This window comes from Brachyistius frenatus, unplaced genomic scaffold (genome assembly GCF_029030835.1).
Source record: "Brachyistius frenatus isolate BFR_SWC_R1_liver_20210118 unplaced genomic scaffold, ASM2903083v1 Contig_129, whole genome shotgun sequence".
Taxonomy (NCBI): Eukaryota; Metazoa; Chordata; class Actinopteri; family Embiotocidae; genus Brachyistius; species Brachyistius frenatus.
In genome coordinates this window covers 799228-813538 of record NW_027210728.1, presented here as the reverse complement: position 1 = coordinate 813538, position 14311 = coordinate 799228, and the positions used below count along the sequence as shown (strand labels likewise).

General features: G+C 44.7%; 1 protein-coding gene across 2 annotated transcripts; it reads right to left on the bottom strand.

The window, feature by feature from the left end:
* Nucleotides 1-3492: 3492 nt before the first annotated feature.
* Nucleotides 3493-13839, bottom strand: chst6 (carbohydrate sulfotransferase 6). 2 transcript variants are annotated; one of them, XM_069714314.1, is made up of 2 exons: nucleotides 13701-13839; nucleotides 3493-5493 (listed from the first exon to the last, which is right to left on the bottom strand). In XM_069714314.1, the coding sequence occupies exon 2, from the start codon at nucleotides 5422-5424 to the stop codon at nucleotides 4231-4233; it is 1194 nt and encodes a 397-aa protein (XP_069570415.1). In that variant the 5' UTR covers nucleotides 5425-5493; nucleotides 13701-13839; the 3' UTR covers nucleotides 3493-4230. The 2 variants fall into 2 exon arrangements, with proteins under 2 accessions (XP_069570415.1, XP_069570416.1); XM_069714315.1 differs by lacking the exon at nucleotides 13701-13839 and adding an exon at nucleotides 10937-11016.
* Nucleotides 13840-14311: the final 472 nt, after the last annotated feature.

The following is a 14311-nucleotide window of genomic DNA, read 5'->3' as shown; positions in this document are numbered from 1 at the left end:
ATCTGTCTTTCTGCACAAAAGCTCTCCCTCCCTCACTCAGAGCTGACGGGACACGTTGTCCTCGCGCAGACGCACATGCCGAATACCTCGGCAACACACCCCCTCATCTGCACCCCAGTTAGAAGCATTGCATCACGCTGAATTTAAATCAGTGACTTATGGGCATTTCGTTCTGGATCTACTGTGTGAGCAGGTGCGTCGGATTGATCAGGTACCACTTGGACTAAAGCCAAACCACCTGGAATTTAAAATGTCAGAGACAGATGCTGAAGGAAGAACTCAGCGGACACCAATGTTCATGCGGGGCCGCGGTTACAGGATTTATGGTGGAATTTCCCTTTCAAATTCGCACCACCCGAGTCAACGCCCGTTTTCTTCGCGCTAGCTGCTCCGAGGTCTGCTTCGAATTGTCCAGAGTGGTGCTCGCCGCAGAGCTAAATTCACCGCATCCAGTGAAACAACGCGTTGGGGGAAGGTTCAGCTTCGAGTTGGGGGCCAGTGGACCGACGGCGAGGGCAGCACACGCCGAGTTTGGCTCTGCAGCGAACAACCTCTCAAATTTCCTGCAACACTAATCCAGTTACATCACGAGCACCGGCGTTCCTCGCACAGAGTCTCCTATCAGACACTTCGAAACATAATAGTTTGTATATCTGCGACCGTTTTGGGGAGCGGTTGTTTTGACTCAATTAATTTTCCTCTTTTTGTTCTCACGTCTTGTTGTGACGATCTTCATCTCAATAAGATTCTCTTGAGAAAGAGAAGTAGGATCTCTACAGTCTGTATGATGACTCAGCATTCACACAATAAAGCTTCTCTAACAAACCAACCTGTTTCCAAAATGCAAAATAGTTTTACGACAAAAAAAAAAAAGAAGTCGACAAAGTGCTTTCAGTTTGCAAGCTAAATTATTATTGTTGTTTTTTTTAACGTATTTTGGTCGACAAATAACAAAATGCGCAAAGGAATCGGACACGACTTACAGCTGGAATAAATAAAGCCTTTTGAGAAACCACTGGATTAAATCCTTAAAAACACATGATCCTTTCTGATGGTTTGTTGGTTGATTTTTTTTTTTTTTTTGGCAACTGGCGAGCAGGAACAGATAAATGAACGAGCACCGGGGCCTCGGTTTGAAAGTCAATCAAAAGAACGGAAATGCAAAACTACGAGTAAAAACATGCAAAATAGCTATGAAGAGCTGCAAAGTTAAACATAAACTGAACACAAAGAGAACCAGTTAGAGATTAAAAAGAACTGCAAGGAGATGAACCGATGAAGTGACAAAATGAACACAAACAGATGGAAAAGGACCTTCAAGAGACCAGTTAGACTTAGACATGTAAAAAGACCGGAGAGCAATGCAAACACACAAACAATGATTGCAAAGAGACACAAAACAACCACAAAGAGAGGAGATAACAAAAGATAAAAGATAGTAAACGACCAGAAAGTCAGCGCCATTCGTAGTCGTTTTGTGTCTCTGAGTCCCATCACCTTATATAGATGAGAAGGCAAACTTATTAGCAAATAGTTTCCTCATAAGAAGTAACATCAGCAGTGACATGGAGCTGTGTTTGTGTCCATCTGATGAGTCCGACGTTATGTCTCCCTTTAGCTCCGTTTTGGTCTCCACCTCCATCAGAGGAGAAAATCCAGTGATTTAGTCAACGAATTCGCCACCTGCTGCCGCATCACTTCTGATTTCTGTCATTTGGTGGCGGGCAGGTCGAGTTCAGGGGGTTTAATTAAAAGAACAAAAACGGCAACGCCGAGAGGGGAAACCAAAACAAAGCGCTGAAAGATGCTAAAAACAACAACTAAATAAACTGTCGATCTGAGGGGATCTCGTTGGCTAAGTAATTAGCTCCTTTGTTGATTCAAAATAAAAAATTGATTCGTGTAGCTTTAAAGTTTTCAAATTTGAAAAAAAAAAAAAGCACTTTAAATCAACGTTCATGTCTTCTGTACTCTCAGTAATTCGTGTCGTACTAGAAAAAGACTCTTTATAGTCGCGGTGGACGGTAGTTTGTCAAGTTTTTCACATGTAACTTCCGTTGCACATGAAACATAAACATTCGTGTTTAAGTCCATGTTTAAAAGAAAACTACCGTACCTTGATGCGTTCACATTTTCTCTGCTGAAGAACATTTCCACACACAGCACTCAGAGGATCTAAACGCTACTAACAGTAGTTCATTTACTTCTTTAATTTGGCTCTGAAGATGTAAATCAACATGATTTAATGTTCCACTATACTGACTAAATGCTTTGATCCTTAATCAGTCAAACGTACTCTACTCGAAACACAGAAGTCATTTAGTGTGTCAGTACGATCATTTATCAAACAATCACTCCCAAAAGTCCTGTAAACAAACATAAATAAAGACAGTGCAGGAAGCAGATTCACAGTCAAGCCAGTAAGAGTGAACATCTTGACACTCCTCCTAAAGAGCCCGACGCTGTCAGCAGTCAGCAATTTCAGGAACCAGATTTCCCTGAAGCTTAAAGATATCGTGAATTCAGATTTTGTGTGGATGAATATGTCGGCGTTCAGGTTAGACGGAAAGTATCACCAGATGCAGATTTCTAATTATCAAAATGTTTGTTACAGGCAGAAAATGTCTGTTTTTTTCTTCTTTCAGTCAGACTGAAAAACAAACGTTTAAAATGTTTGTTTTTTATCTAAGTGTAATTTGAAGGCGACTGGACTCGCTTGAGTTCCTTGAAGACGTTTCACGGCTCTTAATGACGCCATAAGAGGTTAAACTCCCCGACAGTCAGTTTGACCCGAAGAAGCCTTTCGGATGGGAAGAGAAACGTCTTCAAGAGCTTCACACAAAACCAGCTGCCTTCAGATAAAACAGACTAATAACAAAAATCGGAATTTCCCCTTTAAAAAAAAAAGAAAGAAGAAAAAGCGTCTTCCACCTCCCTTATATTGCAGAGTACACCGTGTGCACATTAATTTGACATGTGGGAACCAAATGTACGCGTTAAAAGAGTTGGAGGGTATTGGAAACGTACCAGAGCAGAGTCAGACCTTTACTGCACGTCTCCTACTTTGTTTGTCTTCCTTTCCTGTCTGTCTCTCGGTGTCTCTGTCAAATGGAGCCAAAGATTTATTCATATTGAGGCAGGTTTCTGTACAATACAGCAAATTCTTTTTTTTTTTCCCCATCCAATATTTTCTATATTCACGGAGGTAAATAAACATAACTCGGGCTTCTTTGTGTCTGCCTCAGTTTCTCCACAGTGCAGTGAAGTTAACGCGAGCGATGATGAAGCATCAAACAGAGAAATGTAAAATGACGTGGTGATAAATCCACCGGCTGCTGCAGCGAGGAGTGAAGCTGTTTTCTGGCTGACAATGGAAACGTGCTTCCCGACCGTCCCGGATGAAGATCCATACCGTGAACAAACATCCCATCTCAGTGACATTACCGTCCCCCCCACCACAACCCCATCCTCCTCCTCCTCCTCCTCCTCCTCCTCATCACAGATCAGGCCTGACGGGGACACTGGCACGATGCTCGGTTTAAAAAAAACAAAAAAACACTACGGAATCAAAAGTAGAAGAGTTGACGTTGTTTTCATGGCAGCAGCTGAACAAAACATCAGAACCGCAAACACGGACTCTTTTGGTGACTTTAATGTTGCATGAAATGGATTCGTTCAGACTTCCTGTCGCCACCAGAACGGCTGCACCGAGCACAAATTGTGCAGACGAAGTGGAAAGCTACTCTCATTGCTGCTTCTTTAGAAAAGCTCCATGTAACAGACGATGTGCTCATCCGTCAAATTCTCTCTTTGTTTTCCAGGAGCATTATTTGCATGTGAGCGCATGCAAATTTACGACCACAGCTGGTACACGAACACCGTGAACGTAGACTAACGCTGATTATAAAATCTAGTGACTGGTTTGTGTTTTACACCTTTGCCAGGTGTGGCTGCTGATGTGGAGCTCAGAACGTCAGCAGATGTTCGGTTTGCTTCCCAGTTTAGTTTCAAATATCCCAAAATTTCGCCCTCGCACCAACTACTCTGTTTGTGTTTCAGATAATGCCGCTGTGCCTCCCCGAGCGTCGTGCCAGTGTTCCCCCCCCCCGTCGGTTCAGCGGATCGATCGGTCTGCGGTACCCGGTTCAGCCTCGCACCGGGAGCAAAGTACAGAAACGGACTGCGTAGTCTCTCTCGCCGGCGACGTCTTTGTCCTACGGCTTCTAACTCTCACTTGACTGCTGTTATTTTCGCCGGCAACCAGCTGAACTGATACGGCTCCCGGGGCACCAGCAGGTCGATGTCCAGCCTCTTCTGCTCCTTGTCGCTGCTCACCGTCCGGTAGCCGAGCAGCGACATGGCCCCTTTGCACAGCTCCTGGATGCGCTTGACCTTGCTGTGCGGCAGCACGGTGCGCCACGCCTGCGACACGTCGGCGGCGTTTCGCGAGGTGATTTTGAAGGCCTCTTTCTTGGTGCCTTTTCCTTTCCCGTGCGTCACCGAGTAGACCCACTCCTGCAGCTGCGCGCTCATCTCCAGGCCCACGAAGTCGTACATGGCGGTTATCTCCTCGAGCGGGTTGCGCGCCAGGTCCTCGTAGCGAACCATTTTGTAGCGGCCTTTGAGGAACGGCGGCGGCTTCATGACGGCCCTCTCGTTGATGCGCACGTGGCTGCGGCAGATCTCCTGCATGACTTGGAACTGCACCTCGGACGGCGGTACGTTCCTCTGCTCCAGGACGACGGCGTTATCGCTCACGAAGGCCTTGGCGGACTCCTCCCTGGAGCGCACCACCGCCCGCGGGTCTCGGACCAGGTGGATGATGCGGAGGTCTAAGCTCGGGTCCTGCAGAAGCGGGTAAAGGGATTCCAGCTCGAAAAATCGCACTTCCTTTAACACCACGTGACTGTAGGTGCCGCAGGCCTCCTGCACCCGCTGGAGGCCGCGAGCGTTGCACCGCTGCATGCAGAGGGTCTGGTTGCTGAACTGGTTGCGTGGCGTGAGGGGACAGGCCGGCGGCGAGCACAGCGCTCGGCTGTGGCTCCACATGAACAGGGCGGACACGTTGTGGTTCTCCGGCAGGTAGGCCTCCATCACGGAGAGGTCGCACTGGAAGACGCTCCGCAGCAGGTCGCGCACGGCCATCCGCATCGTCCGCGCGCTGCGCTTCTCCAGCCTGGTCCACACGTGCCAGGCGGGCTCCATCAGGTAGAAGACGGACGGGTGCTGGCTGAACACCTGACCCAGGAAGGACGAGCCCGATCGCCACGACGACAGCAGCAGAACGTGGACTTTGCCGCTGGAGGGGGCGGCGCCGCAGGGGCTGAGCTGGACGTACCAGCCGCAGAACAGCACCACCGCCGCCCCTTGCAGGATGACCAGAAAGATCATGGTGCCGAGGTTCACTCTGCAGCGGGGCATCATGGCTCCGGGTCGGCTGCCTGGCGTGGAGCTTCTTCTTTATCGTCCCGTGTGGAGCTGTGTGTCGGTCCGCTGCAGAGAAGACAGAGGAAGAAATATTAGGCCGGACACCTGCACGTTTCCACAACTCCCCCTGCAGATCAGCTCGTAGCAGCAGCTGAACAAATGGACTCCCCTCCTTCCTTCCTTCCTTCCCTCCCTCCCTCCCTCCCTCCCTCCTACCCCGTTGCTTAAGATCATCGGGTCAGTGGTTTCACAGACGAATTTACTTCACACCACTAATGCAAACTGTAATGAAGGCAAGGGGTAAGAAATAGCTGCACAAAAGCAGAAATAAAAATAAATGTGTTTTGTTGATAGCACTGATGATCGTTTTTAATATTTTTTTTTTTATCCCAATCAAACAAAGAAATGTTGTGATTCACTGCGTGAAAACACATTTTACAAGTTGCTGACGTTTATGGAAATGTCAGCGGCCGTGGAAGTTCATTTTTTGTTGGATGTCAAGTTAATATATTGTAATTTTAGTCAGATCCATGCAGAGTTTAACTTCATACCTGCCTTTGCATTTCCTGCATTACGGCTTCTAGACGTCCACAGGAACCTTCTCCAGTGGAGGTCCCCGTTTCTCCGTGCAGGAATTTTGACTTCCTGTTTGAACAAGTGTATCAAACCTCCACTTGAAACGTGAGTGTCTGACCGGAAAGAACCAGTCAGAGAAGGAAAAGGCAAGATGAGAAGACGAGGAGGAAGTAAGACGCGTGACAAAAGGAGGTGACGGAGCATCCTTCACAATCACGACTCTTCACTTCATGTGATCCGATCTGAATCATTTAAAAACACAGGAGGAGCTTCTGTAATTAGTTTACCGGAAGCATTTTACTGATGTGCAACAAATGTTGAAATAACTCCAGTAGCAGTTATGACTCTATTATTGCTCTCTTATCTAATGTAGGTACTCGGAGGAAGCACCGTACACATGTGATATCCTGTTAGGTGGACGGACGTCACCGTCAGATACAACATGACTTTTATGGTATTTAAGAGAATCTTTTCTTTATGAAAATGTATTAAACTGCAAATCTTAGTAGTCAGCTTACTGATGTTTTTCTGGAGCTTTCAACTGAACGTCAACTTCATCTTCAGTTTGCTCAGTTTATAATTACGTCATAAAGATATAGTTTAAAATGATCCAGAATGTGTCTGACACAGAATTTAATGTCTTGTATTTATTTTAATTTTTTTTTAAAATCTGAATGAACCTGTATGAATTATAGCACCCAAGTGTTGTTGTTTTTTTGTTTTTTTTCACAGCTTCACTATAAGCTTTGTTTTACCAATGTTTGGTGATCATTATTATTACACTTGTGTGTTTTTAAATAAATATTGTAATGATAATAGTCCAATGTGAAAATGTAGTTTTTAGTCAAATATTTGCCCCCCGACCACCAAAACAGCTCCAAAAACCTGAGAAAAATATATGAATCAATGATTAAATGATAAACTGCACGTATATATTTTAAAGGAATATGCAACCAAAACTGATATTTTTTAATCTGTCACTGAGCATACCTTAAAATAATGGATGACACATTTTTTAGACATGAAGTCCTGGAAAAGGAAACAACCATTTACAAACTTGAACTCTGCCCTGTCAGCTACTGTTAACTTTAATGCCATTTATGTTTCAAAAGCCAGCGCATCGAGGTCAGCGGGGTTATCAGCTCATCCCCTGAGGACATAAAGGCACATAAAGTCCAGCAGTGAACCATCCACATGTGCATCAAATGACAGTAGTAAAGTAGAAAGGAAATATGGATATTTACCGCCGAGAATAATGTGATCCTCATGTTTTAATGCCGTGATGTTTTTGCATATTCAGTGATATGAAGGCTTTAGGGTGCATCATAGCTCAGAAACAGCCGCGGTGAAAGGTACCGTTGACCCCTTGCATTGCCTCAGACAACGGACTCATCTCTATTTTTGTCCTGCTGGATCTCAGTGCTGCATTTGACCAACATTATATTACAGAGACTGGAACATACCATTGGGATTAGAGGAAGTGAACTAGGCTGGTTTCGATCATATTTATCAGATAGAGGCCAATTTCTTCATGTCCACCATTAGTCTTCCAAACAAACAAGAGTTAGTCAAGGAGTTCCACAGGGCTCTGTACTTGGTCCGATACTTTTCACATTGTACACACTTTCCTTTGGCAGTGTCATTATTCACCATTTAAAGTGCCCTGAGATGACATTTGCCTCGCTTTCGTGTTATATAAATAAAACTGCATCAAAGTTTCTGGCAAAACATTTTGAGGTGCTCAATTATTTCATTCACAAATCAGTGAAAAGCAAAAAGACACTGTTGTGTGTAAGAGTATCGTTCAAAGTTGCCGGTGGGAGATCAACCTCCGTGCTGCCTGAGGGGATCCATGTGAGCGTGACATAATGTGTTGTGCTTTTTGAACAAGTCCCGACAGGAGCTCCTCACCGTCAGACCCTCGGGATACGAAGGTAAACACCAAACTTCCTGACAGGTACCACCACCCCCCCCTCTTCTTTCCGTCATTCAGTCTCTCACTTCTACAGCTGCTATTGTTCCCATCGCAATCCAGTTCACATTCGTCTGTTTCCATCAAACCCTCTATAATGTTGTTAGTCATTAAGGTTTAACCTCATCATCCTCTCAACTATAAAAACCCTTTTACACAACACATTGGCAGCGTCACTGGAACACAGTTCGGTGCGTGATCCGCCGTTTTTATACGAATAAATAAGTCATCGAACAAAAATGAACAATAACACTGCCAATTAATAAAGTCTAAAGTCTTAAACATGTTGGGAATCAGAGATGAACTTAATGTGGGTGTTAGACGCTTAACTTCATTACAGATTTTGATAATTAAAAAGTATTTTATGATGCGTCTCTTTGACTTTATAGTAAATCATAATTGGTCTGGCTTTCTAATACCTTTGATTGACTGTCCCAACAGAGAGATCTGTTCAAGGCTTTCAACTGTGGATGCAAAATGTGACTCTCATCAGTTTATTTAGGGTGTAAGCGAAGGCAGCGCTGCTGCTGAACTACACTGCATCATAGAGACCTCAAAATGCCTTGTAACATTTTGCATGAAGTGCTGCACTCACAGCCGATGAGTCATAAAAGTTCCAGCGGCTGAGATACAACAGATTATAAACAACGAGATGCTCTCTGTGGTGTTACAACAAAAGGTTTGAAACAGCCTGAACAATGTTTAAGCACGAAACAAAACAAAACAACAACAACAACAACAACAAAAATCCAGAACAGGGACTCTAAAGATGCTCCTCTTCCCGCCAGCGTTTCAGTGCGGCAGCAGAAAATCGGACGGCCATCATGCATTTTAAATTTACCCAGATGCGCGTTTTCCTGTCTGGTCTTTCCTGTCTGCTTATGCACTGTGCTCCATATATCTCTCTGACTCTTAATTCTATCATAAGGGTTGTAAAGTCATTTAAAAAAAAACAAAAAAACAAAAAACAAACGTACACTGCACGATTTTTATTCTGTTCATCCATCATCTGTACCCGCTTTATCCTGAGCAGGGCCGCGAGAGGTCTGGAGCTGATCCCCAACTGAACTCGGGCTAATACGAGAACAGATCGACATGGTCGCCAGTCCATCCCATGACCAACACACAGACACTCGCAGTCTTTGTCAATAATACGTTTTACTCTGAACTCCATCACATCATTGCTACAAACTCCAAATTAAGTCAAAGCAAACTGGTGTTGCTGCATTTCCAAAGAGCTTGCAAAGACCCAAACTTTCTAAATGACTGTTTGGCACAAACCCGGACAGTTCTCATGTGTTGCCAGACTCTAATTTCTCTAAGTGGGTGCAGCTCGTATTCAGAGGGACTGGTTCCAGGTAATGGCCATTTTCAAATGCCTTTTTCTTTCCTTGAAATCTAGGCCACTTTGAATTGCCAATAGCTTTTGCAGACAGAGGAAATGAAAGGGAATTTAAATACAAAGCAGGTTTAATATTGCACCACAACAATGCTGGAGAACCGGTGTATCAGGTCCAATAAAACACCACGAGGCCTCCCATCCTCAAAAAAGGAAGGCGCCGTCTCATTTGAAACGCTAACACAAATTTGCGTTGTCACGGAGGCGGCAGATGAACCGCAGAAACCAGACGAGAGGTTAAAAAGGTCAGAGGTCATTGCGGAAAGAGTCTGAGGAGTTTTCTATTGGCATTTATATTAGTACTGCAAGTGTTTATTCCCTCCGTGATGCAGCCATCTGATAGCAGATTATCGTTTAGGTTACATCACCATTTTATCAGAAGTTCAATATTGCAGAAAGTCAGTTTCAATTCTCAGCAACCGTAACCACAACAATCCGAACGTCACACCTTTTGTTATGCGTGTACTCTGGGTTGGTTTCAATTTGGATCTGGTTCAAAGTAGGGATGGGCATGAGCGAAGATACTATTAGATATTCGCTGACACACAAGACGAATGAAACCACACAGAAAGATAGAAAAACTCCTTTGTCGAGCCCATAAACTCGGGGAAGTAACTGCGCCAAGCTGTGGTACATTTATCATATGATCTGCACTTGTGAAGCGCTTTTGTTTTTAGCCGAGCGATCTACTATTTTTGCATCCCAGTAACCCGTGGCGACAGAGCCGCCATGCAAGGTGCAACAGAAGTACACCTGGAAATGGAAACGTCAACCTTACAATTGTAAGGGATGGGTCACGAATTCAAAACAAATAAAGAGGAGGTGCTGTGCAAAACGATGGAGGTAAAGCTAGCACACTCAACACCGAGCAAACGGCCTATCTCTTTATATTCGTGTGTGTGTGTGTGTGTGTGTGTGTGTGTGTGTGTGTGTGTGTGTGTGTGTGTGTGTGTGTGTGTGTGTGTGTGTGTGTGTGTGTGTGTGTGTGTGTGTGTGTGTACGCGGTTGAGTTTTTTGGTTTGTTTTTTTTTAAGAAAAAAATCAAATAATTCAGAGCGTATTTCGAAGAGTCGTTTTGCTTGTTTCTCCTCTTTGTATTGTAGTTTCTGATCTTGTAGCGACACAAACGTTTTACCGGAGCCTGGTGGCAATTCCTTATTTTCTTCTGTTCTTTCATGTCAGTTGGCAAAACAGCTTTCGGGTGCGTTACTGCCACCATCTGGCCGCAGTGACGCATTACTACCTGGCACCGGCGAAAACAAGGGAAATAAGTCATTGACAACTCGAAAATGTGAAAATCATGACGTGAAATACCTTCATCCTGGAGATCTGTCTCCGACACATAAAAGACCGTTTCCAGAGACCCGCGCAGGTTTTTAGTCCTCTACGGTCGGGACGGAGACAGACACACACACACACACACACACACACACACACACACACACACACACACACACACACACACACACACACACACACACACACCGTACGACTGAATACACCAGACAACGCACTGAACAACGACTGGAAATCAACGACCAATGGATGAACTCCATTCAAACCTTTTACGCAGCAACACGTGCAAACGTTCTGGTGTTGAAGCTGATCTGGGAACAGATCCGTCCTCCGAGGTGAAGAAGACACTCTGCTGGACTGCATTTTGGTCACTTGGTGGTAAAGAGTGTATAAAAGAGTGAGCCGCCAGAATCCACCTGCTGCAAGCTGTTACGCCTCAAGCATTTGTTGTTCTGCTTATTTATGAGGACGCATCTACCCCCCTCCCCAAAATAAATAAATAAATAAAACAACAAAAAAATAAAAACATGCAGCTGGTTGTACTCGGCTGTCTGCCTGAAGGAACACGGACGCGGAGTCTCGGGGTTGTTTCGGGATGTCGTGCAGCTGCACGGAGCTCCGTGTTCGGAGGATAAATAAACGACTCAGCCGGGAAGTCTTCTTCAATGAAGAAAGATTCTCACTCCGTCAACTTTTGGTTGAAGGCGTTGTAATTAAGTGTGCCGAACACCGAGCCAACACTTGTACCGAAAAGTAACAATGTCAGAGGTCGGATAAAACACAAAACAGCCTTTTAGACCGTTTGTTACCACTTAGATGTAAAACAGGCCTTCAACAGCTGTTTGTTGTTTGTATTTCATTAAATCACTTCTCTGTGTTTTACATCACTTCTGTTACTGCTGCCAAAGTAACATAACTCAGATGAAACAGTAGGATGACAGCCGGATGTTATTCTCCTGAGTTACTTACTAACTCTGCTCTTTATGACGTTTTTATTGAATGACACACTGACATTTTTCTTTTCATGTGATGGAAAAATAATGAACCCGTCATACTTGTCAAATGTTTGTCTATCTGTTGCACAACACGGTTGTATAGTCTCAGTTGCAACGTCTCTGTACCTTTATCTTGTGACCTACGACCTCACTCGCTAATATCTACAAAACCGGACATACGAGAGGAAGTGGGGGTGACTGTCAACTGTTTGTCACACTGTATAAAAGCTGAACTACGGAGGAAGGACTTCGAGCAATGCTGGACACCTTTCTTTGAGTGTACATGTATTTGCTCCTTCTTGCAAGAATAAATGTCCGATATGTTTGATTTTGAATACAGCCTCCGAGTAATTTTTCTAACATCTTGAATACTAAATAAAAACTGAATGGTTTTCAACACCAGTAATTCTATAAAAGCCCATTTGTCCAATATTTACATTACATTCGGTTAAGGCTGTGGAATATACTGTATGTCGATATCAGGTCTATATCATCATATGGGACTCTCATTTGACATATTTTGTAAAAGCTGTAATATATTTGATTCCTCCATTTAGCCATTTAAACCGTTTACCCATTATTTTTAGCTGTCCATTTAATCTATTATTTGCAGCTCATAAATTGATATTTTGTTCTATCTAATTCAACAATCCATCCACTACTTCAGCTTTTGCCTCCTAATATTCATGCACTCTCAGTCAGAACAGTTACAGCTGACTTACCTTTTTTTTTTTTTTTTTAATCAAATAGAAATTCCTGTTTTTATTACTAGAGAAGCTTTTCACACATACCCTCTAGAAACTATAAAAAAAAAAAAAAATCTGCCCCGGGATACGGCTACCCTTTATGTTGGGAGTAACTGACACGGAAACATTTAGGCTGCTGCTCTCCTCGTACACAGTGTGCTCACGTTACCACGACCGCGTCCTCCTTTACAGGATTTATTGGAAGTCAAGTCGTCGGGCTTCAGACTGAGACGCCGCAGGAGGACTCCAGATTCATTCTAAGTTTTCGTTTTTACTGACTCGTTGTTTTAAGACTTTTATTTACACTCCCTTTCTGACCCACCTCCCGAAGCGGGTCGGACCCTTGACTCTCAACGTCAATGTGAACGGCACCACCAAGGGTTGTCCATCCTCCGGCCGTTTCCCACATGCGGTTTAATCATTATGCATTTCTCCCAGGTGGAGCCACGTCATGTCTGAGCTGACTTGTTGAGGACGGATAAAAGAAGGGCTGAACAGAACAAATCACCCAGTTCGAGTTCTTTTTTTAAAAATTTATTTCACTCCAACCTGGTGAACACAGTGACCGATTATATTTCTAAATTCTCTGATGGAAAGAGCCGAAGCTGGTGTATCGTGGCGTCACAGTTTCGCAGCTGGTATTGAAGTTTGGGGATGTTTGTTCAGGTGGAAATTTAAAAAAAAATAATAACCTTTTAAGAACATTCAGATCAGATAAATTCAGATCTAAAGCACAGACACTCACGAGTTATAAAAGCTGCGAAAGCACAAATTTAAGTTTGTATTATGTCTGAAGAAAGCACTGAAATGATCAAATATGTTCTTAGCTCACACCAAGACGACAAAACACGAATTGATAATTGATTATGTCTCCACGTGAATATCATGAAGACATCGTATTTGTCAAGTCCTGATCAGGTCACGCAATGTAAAGTGTCCCAGCGGTGCTCGTCCTCCACACCGAGGCTGGCTTAAAGGGGATTAACGGGGTGCTCTGGAGCCCCCTGTGTCTTCAAGGGGGTCATACATTAAGAATATTTCATAAACTAAACAGTTTGGTTAAAAGATAGGGACGTTTCTGTGTGAGTTAATGTGCTTTTTTTTTTTTTTTTTTTTTTAAGATAAATTTACTGAAGTGCGTCGCTTCATTTGTTCCGTTGTTAAAAAAAAAAGAAAAAAGCTCGCGACACGAACCACCAAAAAACAAAACCGGTCCGAGCTGAAAAGAAGCGAAGCGTGGGATGTTTGTTCATTTATATTTCCCCCTTAATTATGTAAAGATATCTTACCTTTAGCTGTGTGGTGGTGGCGGTGGTGACTGGCGACGCAGCCGGCTCTCTGTGTCCCTACACCCCCGCGGAGCTCGGCTCTCCTCCCCGCTGTCCTCGGACTGCAGCTGCTCGGAGAAATGAGCTCCTCCGTCCGCTCGTGTGCAAAGCGGACTGTTGAGACGTGGCCAGCGGCTCCGCTGGGCGGCCCCCGGGCGGTGGGCTGGGCGGCCCCCGGGCGGTGGGCTGGGCGGCCCCGGGTGGTGGGCCGGGCGGCCCGGGCGGTGGGCCGGGCCCCGGGTGGTGGGGTGGGGCCTGGTGCAAGTTAACAGTGTCTCGGCAGCGGCAGGAAGAGGGAGAAGGAGGGGGACGGGAGCTGCAGCCGATAACCTCTGAGGGTCCATCTGCTGAGTCACAACAGAGCTGTGTTGTCGAGCAGGCAACTGTCCAGGGGGCCTCCAGGGGCCCGTAAAGACCCCGGGGGTAGGACGTCACCTGGATCTGCATAATTAGATGACCTAATTGTCACTTTGCGGGCCTCAAAATCAAATCACAATCTAGTTTTTAAGTTTTTAGGTTGTTTTTTTTGGATCAGAAGTATCAGTGCACAACATGAGAAGAAGTATAAGGCT

Coding starts and splice junctions, on each gene's coding strand:
- chst6 (XM_069714314.1), bottom strand. CDS start 5,424: ATGATGCCCCGCTGCAGAGTGAACCTCGGCACCATGATCTTTCTGGTC.